Source organism: Mizuhopecten yessoensis, unplaced genomic scaffold, assembly GCF_002113885.1.
Source record: "Mizuhopecten yessoensis strain PY_sf001 unplaced genomic scaffold, ASM211388v2 scaffold6383, whole genome shotgun sequence".
NCBI classification, from domain to species: Eukaryota; Metazoa; Mollusca; class Bivalvia; order Pectinida; family Pectinidae; genus Mizuhopecten; species Mizuhopecten yessoensis.
Window position 1 is genome coordinate 495,345 of NW_018406522.1, and position 15,103 is coordinate 510,447.

Genomic DNA, 15,103 nt, shown 5'->3' on the forward strand with positions numbered 1-15,103 from the left:
CTTTTTTTCCCTTCAACAAAATAAAATAATCTTTTTTTTTTAAAGACTGTTTCTCCTATCCACAAGCTATTCCTGTAGATTACGTAGCTATTTATACTCTAGAAGTTCCATCAATCTTCTGTATATACCGTCCAATTACCTGGGACGTCCCCCACATAAAACAAAACTCATGCCTCCACCTATATATAGCACTCTATACAGTTTTCAATTCATTCAAGATGATATTTATGTTTTCTCCGATAATTTAGTTCTACTTATAGTTTAGTATATGAAATGTATAAACTTTTTCTATCTAATAGCCACACTCAAGTGAATATTTGACAGGTTTAAATTTAAAGCTAATTTCTTTCCCCTCCCAATTAAGTATGAAATAACAAACCATTGAGTCACCGACCCACACAAACAACCAGTTGCCATATATACAATGAGTAAACACATCGCTCTTCAAGTGGGGAACTCTTACCACCCCCCCCCCCCCCCCCCCCCGCCCATGACTAATAGTTAAAACAAACACTATTTTAGTTTATTTTGTGCTGCATGATTTACATTCAATCAAAGGAGGACACTTGGTAATGAGTAAAGAGTAAATCTGTAGATGTAAATAGTTTCACTAACTGTCTCATGATAACTTTGACTATATGTAATATATCTAATTATTGGTTTAACTTACTCTAACAGAGCATAGCAAAGTAAATCATTTTATGTAGGAGTTAAACAAAAAAACAAAATCCCTTCATTATCTTATTTCAAAACACTACAAAGCCTCCTATTAAAAGGGTTTCTAACTGGAGAACAAAGCCTCTGATTCAACTTGATCAAGTTGTCACTACAAACTGACCCTAATACACAAAATGTCCATCAGACAGCTATCCTTATCTATAATGGCTATGTGGAAGCCAACATAATTATGACCTTTATTACATACACTTCCTTGACCTTAATCACATATCGTGGACTTTTAAAACAGTCTTGACCTTTATAAGGCATCATTGACCATCAAAACACATCCTTGACCTTTTTAGAACAGTTTAACATTTGAAAAGGCAGCCTTGACTTTGATAATACAGCCTTGACCTTTATAACAGTTTTGACCTTGACGACATGACTTTGACCTTGACAACACCGTCTTAACCTGTAAAGCACAGCTTCGACCTTTCTAAAGGTCTTGAACTCTGTAACAGGTATGACCTTTATAACACAACCTTGACCTTCACCCAGTACATGTAACTACTATACCACTTACCTAACTGATGTAATAAATCAGATATCCAAAACTTTTTCATCTCATATATCAGCTCTCCAATGCTTTAAACCTTTGTCATCAGAAATTCCAGCTATGGACATTTTATATCCGACATCTGAACTATCTGACACCCTACTTAATGAGACATCTAAACTCTCCAACACCTTACGTATTTGACACTGTCTCAACTCTCCAACACCTTACGTATTTGGCACTGTCTCAACTATCCAACACCTTACGTATTTGACACTGTCTCAACCCTCCAACCCCTTACGTATTTGACACTGTCTCAACTATCCAACACCTTACGTATTTGACACTGCCTCAACTCTCCAACACCTTACGTATTTGACACTTTCTCAACTCTCCAACACCTTACTTATTTGACACTGTCTCAACTCTCAAACACCTTACTTATTTGATCAACTCTCCAACACCTTACGTATTTGATCAACTCTCCAACACCTTACGTATTTGACACTGTCTCAAATATCCAACACCTTACGTATTTGACACTGTCTCAACCCTCCAACCCCTTACGTATTTGACACTGTCTCAACTCTCCAACACCTTATGTATTTGACACTGTCTCAACTCTCCAACACCTTATGTATTTGACACTGTCTCAACTCTCCAACACCTTATGTATTTGACACTGTCTCAACTCTCCAACACCTTACGTATTTAACACTGTCTCAACTCTCCAACACCTTACTTATTTGATCAACTCTCCAACACCTTAATTATTTGACACGGTCTCAACTCTCCAACACCTTACTTATTTGACACTGTCACATCTCTCCAACACCTTACGTATTTGACACTGTCTCAAATATCCAACACCTTACGTATTTGACACTGTCTCAACCCTCCAACCCCTTACGTATTTGACACTGTCTCAACTATCCAACACCTTACGTATTTGACACTGCCTCAACTCTCCAACACCTTACGTATTTGACACTTTCTCAACTCTCCAACACCTTACTTATTTGACACTGTCACATCTCTCCAACACCTTACGTATTTGACACTGTCTCAAATATCCAACACCTTACGTATTTGACACTGTCTCAACTATCCAACACCTTACGTATTTGACACTGTCTCAACTATCCAACACCTTACGTATTTGACACTGTCTCAACTCTCCAACACCTTACTTATTTGATCAACTCTCCAACACCTTACTTATTTGACACGGTCTCAACTCTCCAACACCTTACTTATTTGACACTTCAGCTGTCATGTTAAATTACAAACTCATTACAGATATATCTTAATTTTCTAATTTATATCAGCTATATGACACTACTTTCCTGGCATCTTAACTTTCAGACACCTCACTCAAATATCACCTCAATATTCAGAAACATTTCTTATCTGGCACCTTACCTAACTGACAACTTGGATAACCTGACATAAAACCCTTGTATTGGGGACACATCAACACAACTGATATATTAACCCTTTAACCCCTATGTAACTTTAGTAGACTCTATACCAAGTATTGATATGGACGAGTCTATTATGGTCTACAGTGGTGAAAAGGTTAAACCATATGATATAATAATCACAAGCTGTTATATCAATACTAAAAAGAAGCTCTTTGAAATTATCACATCGATGAATCTAGAACATAGAATTTCCCCTTTTGGAGCCCCACAAGGAGGAAAATTTCTGTAACATCTCTGAGTAGGCCTGATCTGCCAGGCCTGTGTGCTAGGCCTGATAAGGGGATCCCCGTGGTGTGTAGTCCCCCCTCATATCCCTCCTGCTTTTGATTTAACTACTCATCTCTCGATTTATTTAGAAATTTTGGTGTATGCCAAAGTCTTAAAACATCCCAAGTAATCTTCATGCAATCGTGAGGATTTAGTTTTTATTCCTGGGGCATAAATATTTGAAACTTTTCCAACTTCTGTTTGAAATAATGATCTATCCCCATGGCTCCTCTGCGTTTTGTGTACGTATGATAAAGAAGTCAACACAAATTCTGTAAGAAATAATATTTTGTATGAATGACTTTTTCTTAAAATGAAGTATTTCCTGTCCTTTTCATGTCCGTTTTATGTAAATTCTAAAGACGGTGAATTCACATTTTTAATCAATGACTTTTCCCTTTAATCAATTTTCCTGTCCTTTTTTATGTGAATTTAAAAGATGGAGAAATAATATTTTAAATTTGAATTTTACCTCTGTACAGTAGTTGTACTTTTTGCGAAACATTCGTTGATGAATATTTTCCATAAACACCAGGACATACACCAGGACCTATAATATTTTCCACATACACCAGGACCTACAATATTTTCCACATAACCAGGACCTATACTATTTTCCACATACACCAGGACCTACAATATTTTCCACATACACCAGGACCTACACTATTTTCCACATACACCAGGACCTATACTATTTTCCACATACACCAGGACCTACAATATTTTCCACATACATCAGGACCTATACTATTTTCCACATACACCAGGACCTACAATATTTTCCACATACACCAGGACCTATAATATTTACCACAAACACCAGGACCTATACTATTTTCCACAAACACCAGGACCAATAATATTTTCCACAAACACCAGGACCTACACTATTTTCCAAACACCAGGACCTATACTATTTTCCACAAACACCAGGACCTACACTATTTTCCACAAACACCAGGACCTACACTATTTTCCACAAACATACACCAGTACCTATAATATTTTCCATCAAGTCTTTGAAAATAGGACATGACAAGAAGGAATTAGTAAGTATGTAATCTGTAAGGATATCTTGACTTCCTTGACCTCCTACTGTGTGGTCAGTTGTTACATCCACCCCCTCAATCCCTGTACTTCCTACCTAGTATACACTCTGTCCCTCCCTCTCAGATCACATGACTGACCCACCCAAACAGCATGTCCAACACTATCTCATCTGAGGAATGCATGTAGTGGTCATGTTTAATTAGGGTCACACTTACACAACTGACCATAGTAGGTGGTCACAATTAGCAAGACCACCTCTGATCTATATAGCTATACTACTAACTCAATGGTCAGCATTTTCCAAGGTCATTGCTAAAGGTCAATAAAAGATGTCATACAGGTGAACCACCTCATACCTCGTGACTGACTTGTGGCCATAGGGAATTATCAGAAGAACATTGGACTAGAAATATGTGGTCCTTGGTTAACCCTTTCACCCCTATGTAACTTTAATAAACTCTACCACACATGAGTCAATTATGGTCTACAGTGGTGAAAGGGTTAAACTCATTTGGAAGAAGTTACATCAGACACCAAGATATGCTTCTAAATTACTTTCCTTTTAACCCATTCACCCCTGAAGTCACATTTGAACCTTACCAAATCAAAGACTGGGCAAGTCCAGCTTAAATATGTAGGGGTGAATGAGTTAATATATTTGAAAATAAGAACATTGTTTGATTGCTTACAGATGATGGTCTTCAGTTCCCAGATACTCTAAATCTCTGTCATTGAAAAAACAAAGTTTGACAGTATCAAATTTTGTTTGGACCATTTTCACTGTCATGTATGCTAAAGCCAAATGTAAAGTTATTGTCGGTTTCCTGTACTACCTTCCTTGTTTTTCGGCTGCTATAACGTACCTTTCCTACAGGTACAAACTTAAGTTGATATCTAGTGCACAGGTAGTCAGCATGATAGTGCACTAGACAAAACATTGTAGTGCATTCCAGTTTACCTCAGTGTTAACTCCAGTTTACCTCAGTGTTAACTCCAGTTTCCCTCAGTGTTAACTCCAGTTTACCTCAGTGTTAACCCCAGTTTACCTCAGTGTTAACCCCAGTTTACCTCAGTGTTAACTCCAGTTTACCTCAGTGTTGACTCCAGTTTACCTCAGTGTTAACTCAAGTTTACCTCAGTGTTAACTCCAGTTTACCTCAGTGTTAACTCCAGTGCATAACGATGTAGCAAAAAGTGAAGTGATGCCCTACTGACCAAAATGCTGTTCGTTTGAACAACAGTGGCAGCGGTGTAAAATACGTATCCTAGTCTACCTAGCTGTACCAATAGGTACCAGATATTTGACATTTATCTAACATTCAGGTACACATGCTTGCATGTGATCCCGGTCACATTCTTGCTATTACTACCCTAAATGAACTGTTTGAACAACAGAAGCAGCTGTGTAAAATACATATCCTAGTCTACCTAGCTGCACCAATTGGTACCAGATATTTGACATTTATCTAACATTCAGGTACACAAGCTTGCATGTGATCCCGGTCACATTCTTGCTATTAATACTTTAAATGAACTGTTTGAACAACAGAGGCAGCTGTGTAAAATACATATCCTAGTCTACCTAGCTGTACCAATAGGTACCAGATATTTGACATTTATCTAACAACACGAACACATGCTTGCATGTGATTCCAGTCACATTCTTGCTATTAAAGACCCTAAGTGAATGTGATCTCGAAAACAGGTTGTCATAAGCCTGTCCCACATTGGCAGGTTGAAATTAACCAATGAAAGATTCTCTTAATATTGCTGTTTGGACTTGATATATTCCATAAATGGTTATACATGTACTTACATTTCTATCTATTAAGACTAAAGAAGTAGAGGAAGATCCCAAAGAACCAAGGTCCAGTAATTCAACATGTTATTATTCATATTTTTGATTTCAGGAGGATACCTTATGGTACACAGAGCCCAGGCTCTTAAAAAGTCATTTGAAACAAGAAAAGTAGCATCATGAAGCCTTGATTCCATCAAGTATCATCTTCCTTAGCCTGGTTGCTGACATGTTCCGGCCCGTTAGACAGCCATCATCAGGGCACAATACTTCTTAGACTTTTACACAACACGGTTTGAGTGACGATGAAGGTCATGTGATCAGGAACAATACATTATGACATAATCAATAAGTTACCAGAGAATTAGTTATCCTTGTTAAATCACCATGTTCACCAGCGTTAACTGATAATGAGATAGATACTTACTAGACGCCCGACGTGAAGATGTTCTGCATCCCCTGGTACACTTTGATAAAGGGCCGACACCCCCCCTGTGTGTCGAAGTTAGGCACCCCATGTATAACAATGTGGTGGAGGTACAGCGGGTTACTGTTGATCTTTATTGCACCCGATAGCAGGCCGTAGAAATATTCTATGTATCTGGAAACAGAGAAACAAACTTACAATATTTAGATTTTATTTAAAAATTTGTTGTCTTATTTCGATAGGAAAAAACTTGAGAAAAAAAAATCTTTGCAATAAACTCATTGTAAGAACTATCACAAAGATACGACTCTTGTGAAAATTTAGATGATTTTTAATTTTGAAAAAATATGCAACAATATAAAATAACATTAATTGAAGACCACATTTTGAAAAATATTATTCAAAATTAATTGAAAGAATATTTTAACAATTTTCTTTGCTTCTTAAAATTTTGCAGAAATTAAACACAGAAATTGTTATTAGATTAAGCTTATGGAATGTTGCAATCAAATAATGAGTAAATCAGCAAACCTGATTTGGGAGGGAAGAGTTATTCCCCCTAGCTTGTCATCATAGAACCTTTTCATAGCAAATCTGTCTAATGCCTGGTCAGCGCTGAAATAAGATAATGTCAGAGTTACTTCCCTTGTAACAGTCTCCACAGTTCTATGTGACTTATTTAGCAACACAACAGCATATTCATCTTTTTAAACTGATAATAGCCTCATTTGGTGGAAATCAATTTCTTTTCCAGATACTAAGTAAAAATTTCAGGTGATTATCAGATTTTAAACAATTCTGATCAAATGGTATCCACTTATTGTAGTGATATTCCATGCTTTCTAAGGAATACTAACACAAATTAGCAGAGTTTAATTACCCCGCATTAACTTTTTGTCAATATTGCTAACTTATTCTGTTAGAAAATTAACACATTTTTACAGTGTAAATATTTCATTTATTTCTACATCCATTGAATATAGTGTAATGAAATGTCTGCCAAAATGAAGTTCTACATAATGCTTATGTTGTCCTGTGTTCCTCCTCATCGGGAACCACGGTGGCCGAGTGGGTTCGAGGCTTACATGGGGCAGTTGCCAGTTACTGTCCTCAGGTTAGTGTTTTTATTAAAGGCACTCCGGCTTTCCTCCACCAAAAATATCTGGCATGTTCTTAAATGACCATAGCTGTAAATAGGACGTAAAACACAAAAAAAATATATCCTCCTCCTCACCTAGCACAGATGCTACAGTAGTGCATGAAGGCTGCTATGATGACGGCGATACGCGACGTGCTGCCCTTGCAGTGTACGACGACCACGTGACGTGGGTCGGTGCTCAGCCAGGAGTCCATCGCCTTACATATGTTACAGAGGCGCTCCAGGGGAGGGGCCAGGTAGTCAGGCCAACCGTAGTCTATCACATGCTTAGGGTTAAATTTCTCCAGGTCTTGTCTTGGCTCTGACAGGTTGATGACCTGTACGGGTAAAGGTCAATTGGTAATGTAAGGGTTGAACGTCAACAGGTTTGGTGAGGAGTAAAATTTAAAACATTTTGATACATTCTGTATAGCTTATTGATTTTTTTGTCAAATAACATAATTTAAAACATTGTGTTTAGATTAAAATCATGATCTGAAGGCAATAAACATGAAAAACTTTTATATTCCAAGACATATGATATTTTAAAAACTTCCATTTTATGCATTTCTTCAGCTGACGACCAAATAACCAGATTGTTCTGGTGCGTCTACACTGAGAGTACTCACCAAACAATTGTCGTCATGTTTCGTTCGGAGCATGTTCATCACCTCCTTCAGGTTGTAGCTGTATGTGACTTCATGTTCATCTGATGGAAAGGACATCGCTGAAACAAAAATGTCAATTCAATGAAAATTTCTCTCTTTACCCATAATCTTTCATTAATAGCAAATTATAAACAAAAAAAATTGTGTTTATAAAAATCCCAGATGCTGCAAAAATTAAAGAATTTTGTGAGAATTTTTTTTTTATGTTTGCTTGAATACCTCCCTTACACTAACTCTTCAAACTACAGAATGAACACAAGTTCTTAGCTATTTCAGGTAGAAATGAAATATATGTTTATTTTTGTATAAACTTTTGTAATTTGTTATAATATTTCTTCTTGAGTCAGTTAAATCAGGAAGAAATCAGGAAGACATTCAGAGTTCCACTGCAACCAATGAAACCAAATGTTTTACACTAAATCAGATAACTCCTCTCAGGAACACAAAATTCTGAATTATTCCTCGTTTCAGATACTTAAGATTTTTTTTTTATATCACACATTAGATTTTAAATCTGGAGTGTGAGACATAACTTACAGATAATCCTTTCCGTGATGTATACGAGGTCTAGTACAAGGTGGTCCTCTTCTACCTGTGCCCTGAAACATTACAAACGGTTAAGCTATAGCAGTGTCATATAATATGAAGCTGTTCCTTTTAATTGTCTGGTTTGAACAATGCATTTATATTTTCTTAAAACGACAAATGATTATGCAAGTTTCACGACAGAAAGGATTTGTATGGTGAACTACTTATGTAAATATTATTTATTTTTAATACAGGAAAGCAAAATATTTAACTGGCCGAACAGGAATTTGAACCTAAATTTAGATAGACATTCAAACAACAGATCCGTCTGGTCTCCAGTGCTTAACTCCATGAAAAATCTTCACATTTGAAAGGAAATACAGTATTTTCATGTGGCTAAATTAGTCCCTTTGATTTTTAATAATAAATTGATTTGAAAATCTATGAAAATATTAAGCTTTCAGAGGGATGGTTCTAGAAGGTTTTTCAAAAATAAATTTGTCTCAAAAATTTAGACAAAGCCTTGGAACCATTCCAGAGCTGTCATACCTGTTTATCATGTCTCGTAGGGAAGACATGTTTGCGCCTGGTGTGTTGGAGCCTGACGCCGGAGGCTGAAAATACAACGTAACAGGTTAATAACATTTTACCACATAGGGTTAATAAAACCTCACATCCACATCACTATAAGTACAGCATTGTCAAATGATCACTTATCTTTTATTTTATTTTTTAAAATGTTAATCATGTACTGGGTACAGGAAATTTGCGCTACAGTTTAATTTTCGCCTTTTTAATCACGAATTAATCATTACAGCGAATGTAAGTATACAGCATAATCAACATTGTAATTTAATGTGATGGGCGAAATTATCACTGGGCGAAAAATGATTTCATGGGCGAAGGACGAAAGTTTGACTGGGCGAAAATTTCGCGGTATACAGTATATCATCAACTATTTCAATTTAAACAAAGATTTTAAACTTTGACAAAGAGTTCTTCATGACTCTTTCCGACTATTTTTTTCACAGCAATGGATACTGACCTCTCTAGGGGAATACTGGTACTTTTTCACTGCTTCATGTTTCTGAAAAAAATAAAATAAATTCACATGTACAATAAATACAATCTGTATCGGACATTTAACTATTACAATACATACAATCTGTATTGGACCTTTAATTACATTAATTACCAGAGTATTTATAGAGTGAATGTTCATCAAACAAATTTATCACTGATGAGTGTAATCTACAAAAGTTATCCTTTACTAAACACACAAATATAATCTACGTTTTGTAAAATTAAGAAAATATTTATAACGTAAAAGTTCATTTTGAATATAAACAAGAGGCCCATGGGCCTTAAAAGTCACCTGAGTTATGTAAAAACTGATGTTATCGATGTTGCCAAATGAAAAAGAAATAATTTTGTAACAAAGATAACTTGAACTACATGTAATGCAAAAGTAGTGTGAAAGATCTGGGTAGTATATGTACTATGTACAAATAGTGGTTCTATCAGTCAGCTGAATTATGGTAATTTGAGACAGCATCCAGGGATTCAGGAGTTGATCTGGTGGAGTGTGAGCTTATCGTTTGGAATTCAGAAGCACCTTAAGACCCTTCCATCTATGAGGAGTATTTGATTCTACCATATCAATTTGACCCTTTTGGCCCCACCGATCAGCCCCTGGGGGTCAGTCAGGGCTGATATGTCGTACCATTAACCTTGTATCCAATACTGATAATGCTAACTAAGTTTGAATTAATCCAATGGAAATTAAACAAATGTTGGTCCAAAATGTGATTTCCCTATATAAACTATAGTAAAGTTTACGACGATGGACAAAAGGCGATCGCACTAGGTAACTTGAGACTTTGTCATACAGACAGTGTAAGTTATATGCTGAGATAGGCACTGACTTGGTACAATCGTCAACACACATCCCTATCTCCGAAATACTTCCCCTAGAAGAGCTCTTCAACAACTGAAGAACACAAATGTCATCATTTTCTCATCACATTTAATTTGCACACTAACAGAAAAAGATTCTCAGACAGTGTCTGAACAGTGAAAACAGATACTTCTATTGTAGAAGAATCCAGTTTATTATGACATAAAGTAAACCCTTTATTTCTTTCCCTATATTAACTCGTTCAACCCTGAAAATTCCTAATGAACTATTCCAACCTTTGAATTGGAAGCGTTCAAATGTGTATTTAGGGGTGAATGACTAATTCAAGTATAAGATGTTTCCTTGAGATACAAATGTATCTGTATTACTGTGCATGTCTTTTTGAGAAATTCATTTGTTTCAAAGCATTTGTATTTTCTTTGATTAAAAGAGAAACTAATTTGCAATTGTATTTTCCTGGTACTTTGCACCCTTTGTGCCTCTTTCTCTTTGCTGCTGCATCAAGTTTTACAGGGCATGGATAGCTTAACGACAGCTTAACCGATAACTTGAATCGTGTATTTTACAAAACTTTAAATACTTTTACAGAAATTACATGTTGACAAATTCAGGATGACCATCTGCAGACATAATTATAACACAAACATATTTGTATATTTCCAGATAAACGTTTAATATAGAATAAAACATCAGTGTTGATGACTGGTTCTGCTGATCAATCTTTGAATAACAGGGTCTTGATCAAACTTAAAATTTATATTTAAAAAGAAATTTCATCAATTAACCTTCAACTCAAACTTTTTATTTGTTCAATAATGTGTGATTTATTTCAACGAATTTGACAAAACCTCATAAAGTACAAATGGAAATTGATTTCTAACATAAAAAAATATTGCAAAAATCAAACAAGTAATTGCTGTCAAATGAAATGTATACTAGAAAAACCTCTGGTACATATATGGTCGATAATGCAATCGAATACAGGTATAGAGGTTACGAACCTGACTCATGACTATCGTAAAGTCTGTTAATGAATAACGACCCTATATCGTGTATTGGTCGATATAGTGACCCATTTTACACACTCACAGGCATGCTTTGTAAATATTTTTGTGATTGCATAACTTGCTCTCGGGCAGGTAAATACAAGCACTAAAATTTGAATACCTGTTACTTTAAAATGTCACCTAGTAGAACAACTAGAGCAAGCACAGCAAGCCAGTATGTACATACTATTCTAACCTTTATAAAAAATATAGGGGGGAGATTTCAGACCTCACCAAATATTTGTTTCGATTTTTTTTTTACCTGAAATGTCAACATATAAATCACACCTGTACAGGTGAGAATCAGATGGATCCTTTGAAGTTACCTGGTGCACAATAATGTCGTTACACCCACTTTACCTGCTCACCACAACTTACAACAACTACGGTAAACTCCATAAATCTTGTATAAAATAAAATTCACTGTAAATCATGTCTCCATATTATCATCTCTTTACAAAAACTGCTGTATAAGATGACCTTATTACACTTTGTAGTTATGTTACTTTTTTATGGGGATAAACCAAGGTATATACCTAAGGTATTTTATGACAGTCAAAATTTGACGAACATTTACAGTATTGTAGCACTATAAGTTAAACTTTACCAAGAACATATTTTGTTTGGGTATTTAACCTACTGAAAACACAGATTCCATGTTAACATGTACCGGTCCATCATCAAGATGACCAAATACATATTATATATATTGATTACAGGTAAAATTTGTACGAAATACTGGTAGGTAAAATTGAAGGTAAGCATTATGCGATCCGATCTGCTATATACTGTTGTACAGGTAACACACCCATGAACACGCGTGATGTTATAATGTGTAAGAACACACCCATGAACACGCGTGATGTTATAGTGTGTATGAACACACACATGAACACGCGTGATGTTATAGTGTGTAAGAACACACCCATGAACACGCGTGATGTTATAATGTGTAAGAACACACCCATGAACACACGTGATGTTATAGTGTGTAAGAACACACACATGAACATGCGTGATGTTATAATGTGTAAGAACACACCCATGTACACGCGTGCTGTTATAGTGTGTAAGAATGCATTTACATTTGCAAATAGTTACTTATGGAATGTCAGTTATACTTTAGTGTTTTGTGCAATTGCAGTTTTTACCAATAACTCATTTACCCCTGAAATTTGAACTATTCCAAACTTTGTATTGGAAGAGTTCAAATGTGTCTTCAGGGGTGAATGAGTTAATTTCCCAAAAAATATTTCAATAACAACTACATTTTGGAAAATCCTTTTTACAATTTTCTGATAAATTCATTAAAATATGTGGAACACATGAAATTCATTGAATGATATACAATACTGACTCTGTATTAAGAAAAGTCAGAAAGTGTGTGATTTACCTTCTTTTTAAAGATGTTAGAATATTTAGAATCAGCCAAAAATGTACAAAAAAACCCATGTGTAACTATCACATAAAAAGTTTGGATGACATTAACACACAAAGATTTGAATAAATTTAGATAATAATACAGAGATAATATGTGCCGGTGTCCTACCTACGATATGTGTCCTCATAGGGTAACTCTAATCACTCGGAATATCTGACGAGGAAAACCTGTTCTGGTGACTATTCAAATTCTTTTATCCTGGAAGGCATTTCAAGTATTGAAAACGACAGCTATAAACTTGTTTACAGAGCTCTCTGTTTGGACTAACATTATTTTATTTTTTCCGTTCCCTATTGATGTGTCCTGTACCCTTTAATGTCATTAGCGGGTGTGTTGTGCGGACAATCTAGCCCTTGTATTCCAGGATAACAGGTCCAAAGTCCTTCCAAAATGATGAGAACCAAGTTAAACCCATGCATTCACCACTGAAATTTCATAATGAACTATTCCAACCTATGAATAGGAGGAGTTCAAATGTGTCTTCAGGGGTGAATGAGCTAAACAAGGTCTTGACACTGTATAGATAGATTTTACAGCCCCTCCCAAAACGTCACTTCAAGAAGGACAGTTTATAGTCCTCATAGCAAGTACAAATACTACAGGAATGTAGTTTTCTTTGACTTACTTTAAACCCCTACATTTATGATTGTAGGAATTTACTTGTTAGGGAACTGGACTGGGTCAATGACTGACGACCAGGTAGCATAATTGGTAGAGCTTCCGATCTAATAGTTCGGAGAGTCCGTGGTTCAAACCCTCTGGTCTAGCTGTGCACTTCTTCTGTGTCTAAGAATTTGTTAAAAGTAGGGAGGAATGTAGCGGACTGGACTGGGTTGGTTGTCGGCAATCAGATAGCTCAATTGGTAGAGCGTCCGTCTAGAGTATGGAGGGTCCCGGGTTCGAACCCTGGTCTGGCCTTACATTTTTCCATCTCCTATTACATACTCAATCCATAACTAGTGTTTCAAGAATTTATTATAGGCAAGGTACACAAAGCCAATTAAAGTTTAAAGATACTTTTCAAAAGTTAAAATATATGTCGTAGTGACCTAGTTTTCTTATGCAACATCCTGACATTCATTTATTTGTAGGTTTATCAGAATGTTCAACCTCCTTCATAAAATCTTGAAGACAATTTCTATAGTGTTTGTAACATTGACTAAGATTTCTTCACAGTCTAAGGCAAACTGAACGAAAAAGACCCAAAATTTTTAAGACTCTGTATTTAATTAGCAAGAAAAGACCAAGAGAAATATTGTGGCGGTCAACACTGGACATATTTATCACTGACCAACAGTGACCAGTGGTCATTCTACTCATTCTTATTGAATTCCAGCTGTTAATGGGAAAGCAAACACCTGGATATTTATCAATTCTCTAGTTGAAATATTGAAGCTATTGTACGGACCAGTAGGTGAGTAAATCAAGGTCAAAGGGAGCCACAATTATTTCTTGTCCTTGTCCACCCATCACATAGGAGCCTTGTATTTCTTTTTCTTCGATTTGAACAATGACACCTGAATCAAGATTCCAAAGTATTCTGAAGTAAACAGCAGGGTGACATTTGAAATAAATGAAGGTCACTGGTTCAGAAGATATTTTTCTACCAGGAAGTGACCTGATCCGAATTACAATGAATTCTACAGAGACAAATCTGTGACCTGACACCAGAGTGCTGTGCCCCTGGCTGTGACCATGGAAACAAAACCTTACATTATTTATCCATGGACACAAAACATAGCTTAGCCCCTTTGTATCTATCAAACCTAACGCTTCAATCAATACTCCCTTCCTTCCTCAGTTTTTATTCTCAAGTTTTTCTCCATTTCTTATTTGCTCAGGAATTTCTATATAAATGTGTGCCTTGATCAGAATAACCTGATTGAAAGTAATATTTTGACCTGGCAGTCAGGTGTCAGGTTTTCTTTATAGTTCATATCAGCAATGGTTCAAAACAAAGAAATGACAGAGGGATACTTTAAATTAACATTTTACATAGTATCTTACAAGTGATAATCCCATACTCTACATTATAAGACAGTACACCCTTTGTTTCAGAACAGCAGTGTTTGGAAATAATTTGTCTGATAATATAAGGTATAATTGGGAATGTTTGTAA

The 15,103-nt window shown here is 35.8% G+C and overlaps 1 protein-coding gene across 26 annotated transcripts in view; it reads right to left on the reverse strand.

Annotated features, from left to right (window-relative positions):
* The window catches only part of LOC110452090 (serine-rich adhesin for platelets-like), a 291,726-nt gene that overhangs the window by 68,704 nt on the left and 207,919 nt on the right, over positions 1 to 15,103 (reverse strand). For all 26 annotated transcript variants that reach the window (XM_021500386.1, XM_021500395.1, XM_021500387.1 and 23 more), the window contains 7 exons: positions 9,625 to 9,666; positions 9,129 to 9,193; positions 8,589 to 8,650; positions 8,013 to 8,110; positions 7,480 to 7,721; positions 6,777 to 6,860; positions 6,246 to 6,419 (listed from right to left, as the gene is read on the reverse strand). In XM_021500386.1, the coding sequence (XP_021356061.1) occupies positions 6,246 to 6,419; positions 6,777 to 6,860; positions 7,480 to 7,721; positions 8,013 to 8,110; positions 8,589 to 8,650; positions 9,129 to 9,193; positions 9,625 to 9,666 (767 nt within the window). The remainder of the gene's footprint in view (positions 1 to 6,245; positions 6,420 to 6,776; positions 6,861 to 7,479; positions 7,722 to 8,012; positions 8,111 to 8,588; positions 8,651 to 9,128; positions 9,194 to 9,624; positions 9,667 to 15,103) is intronic.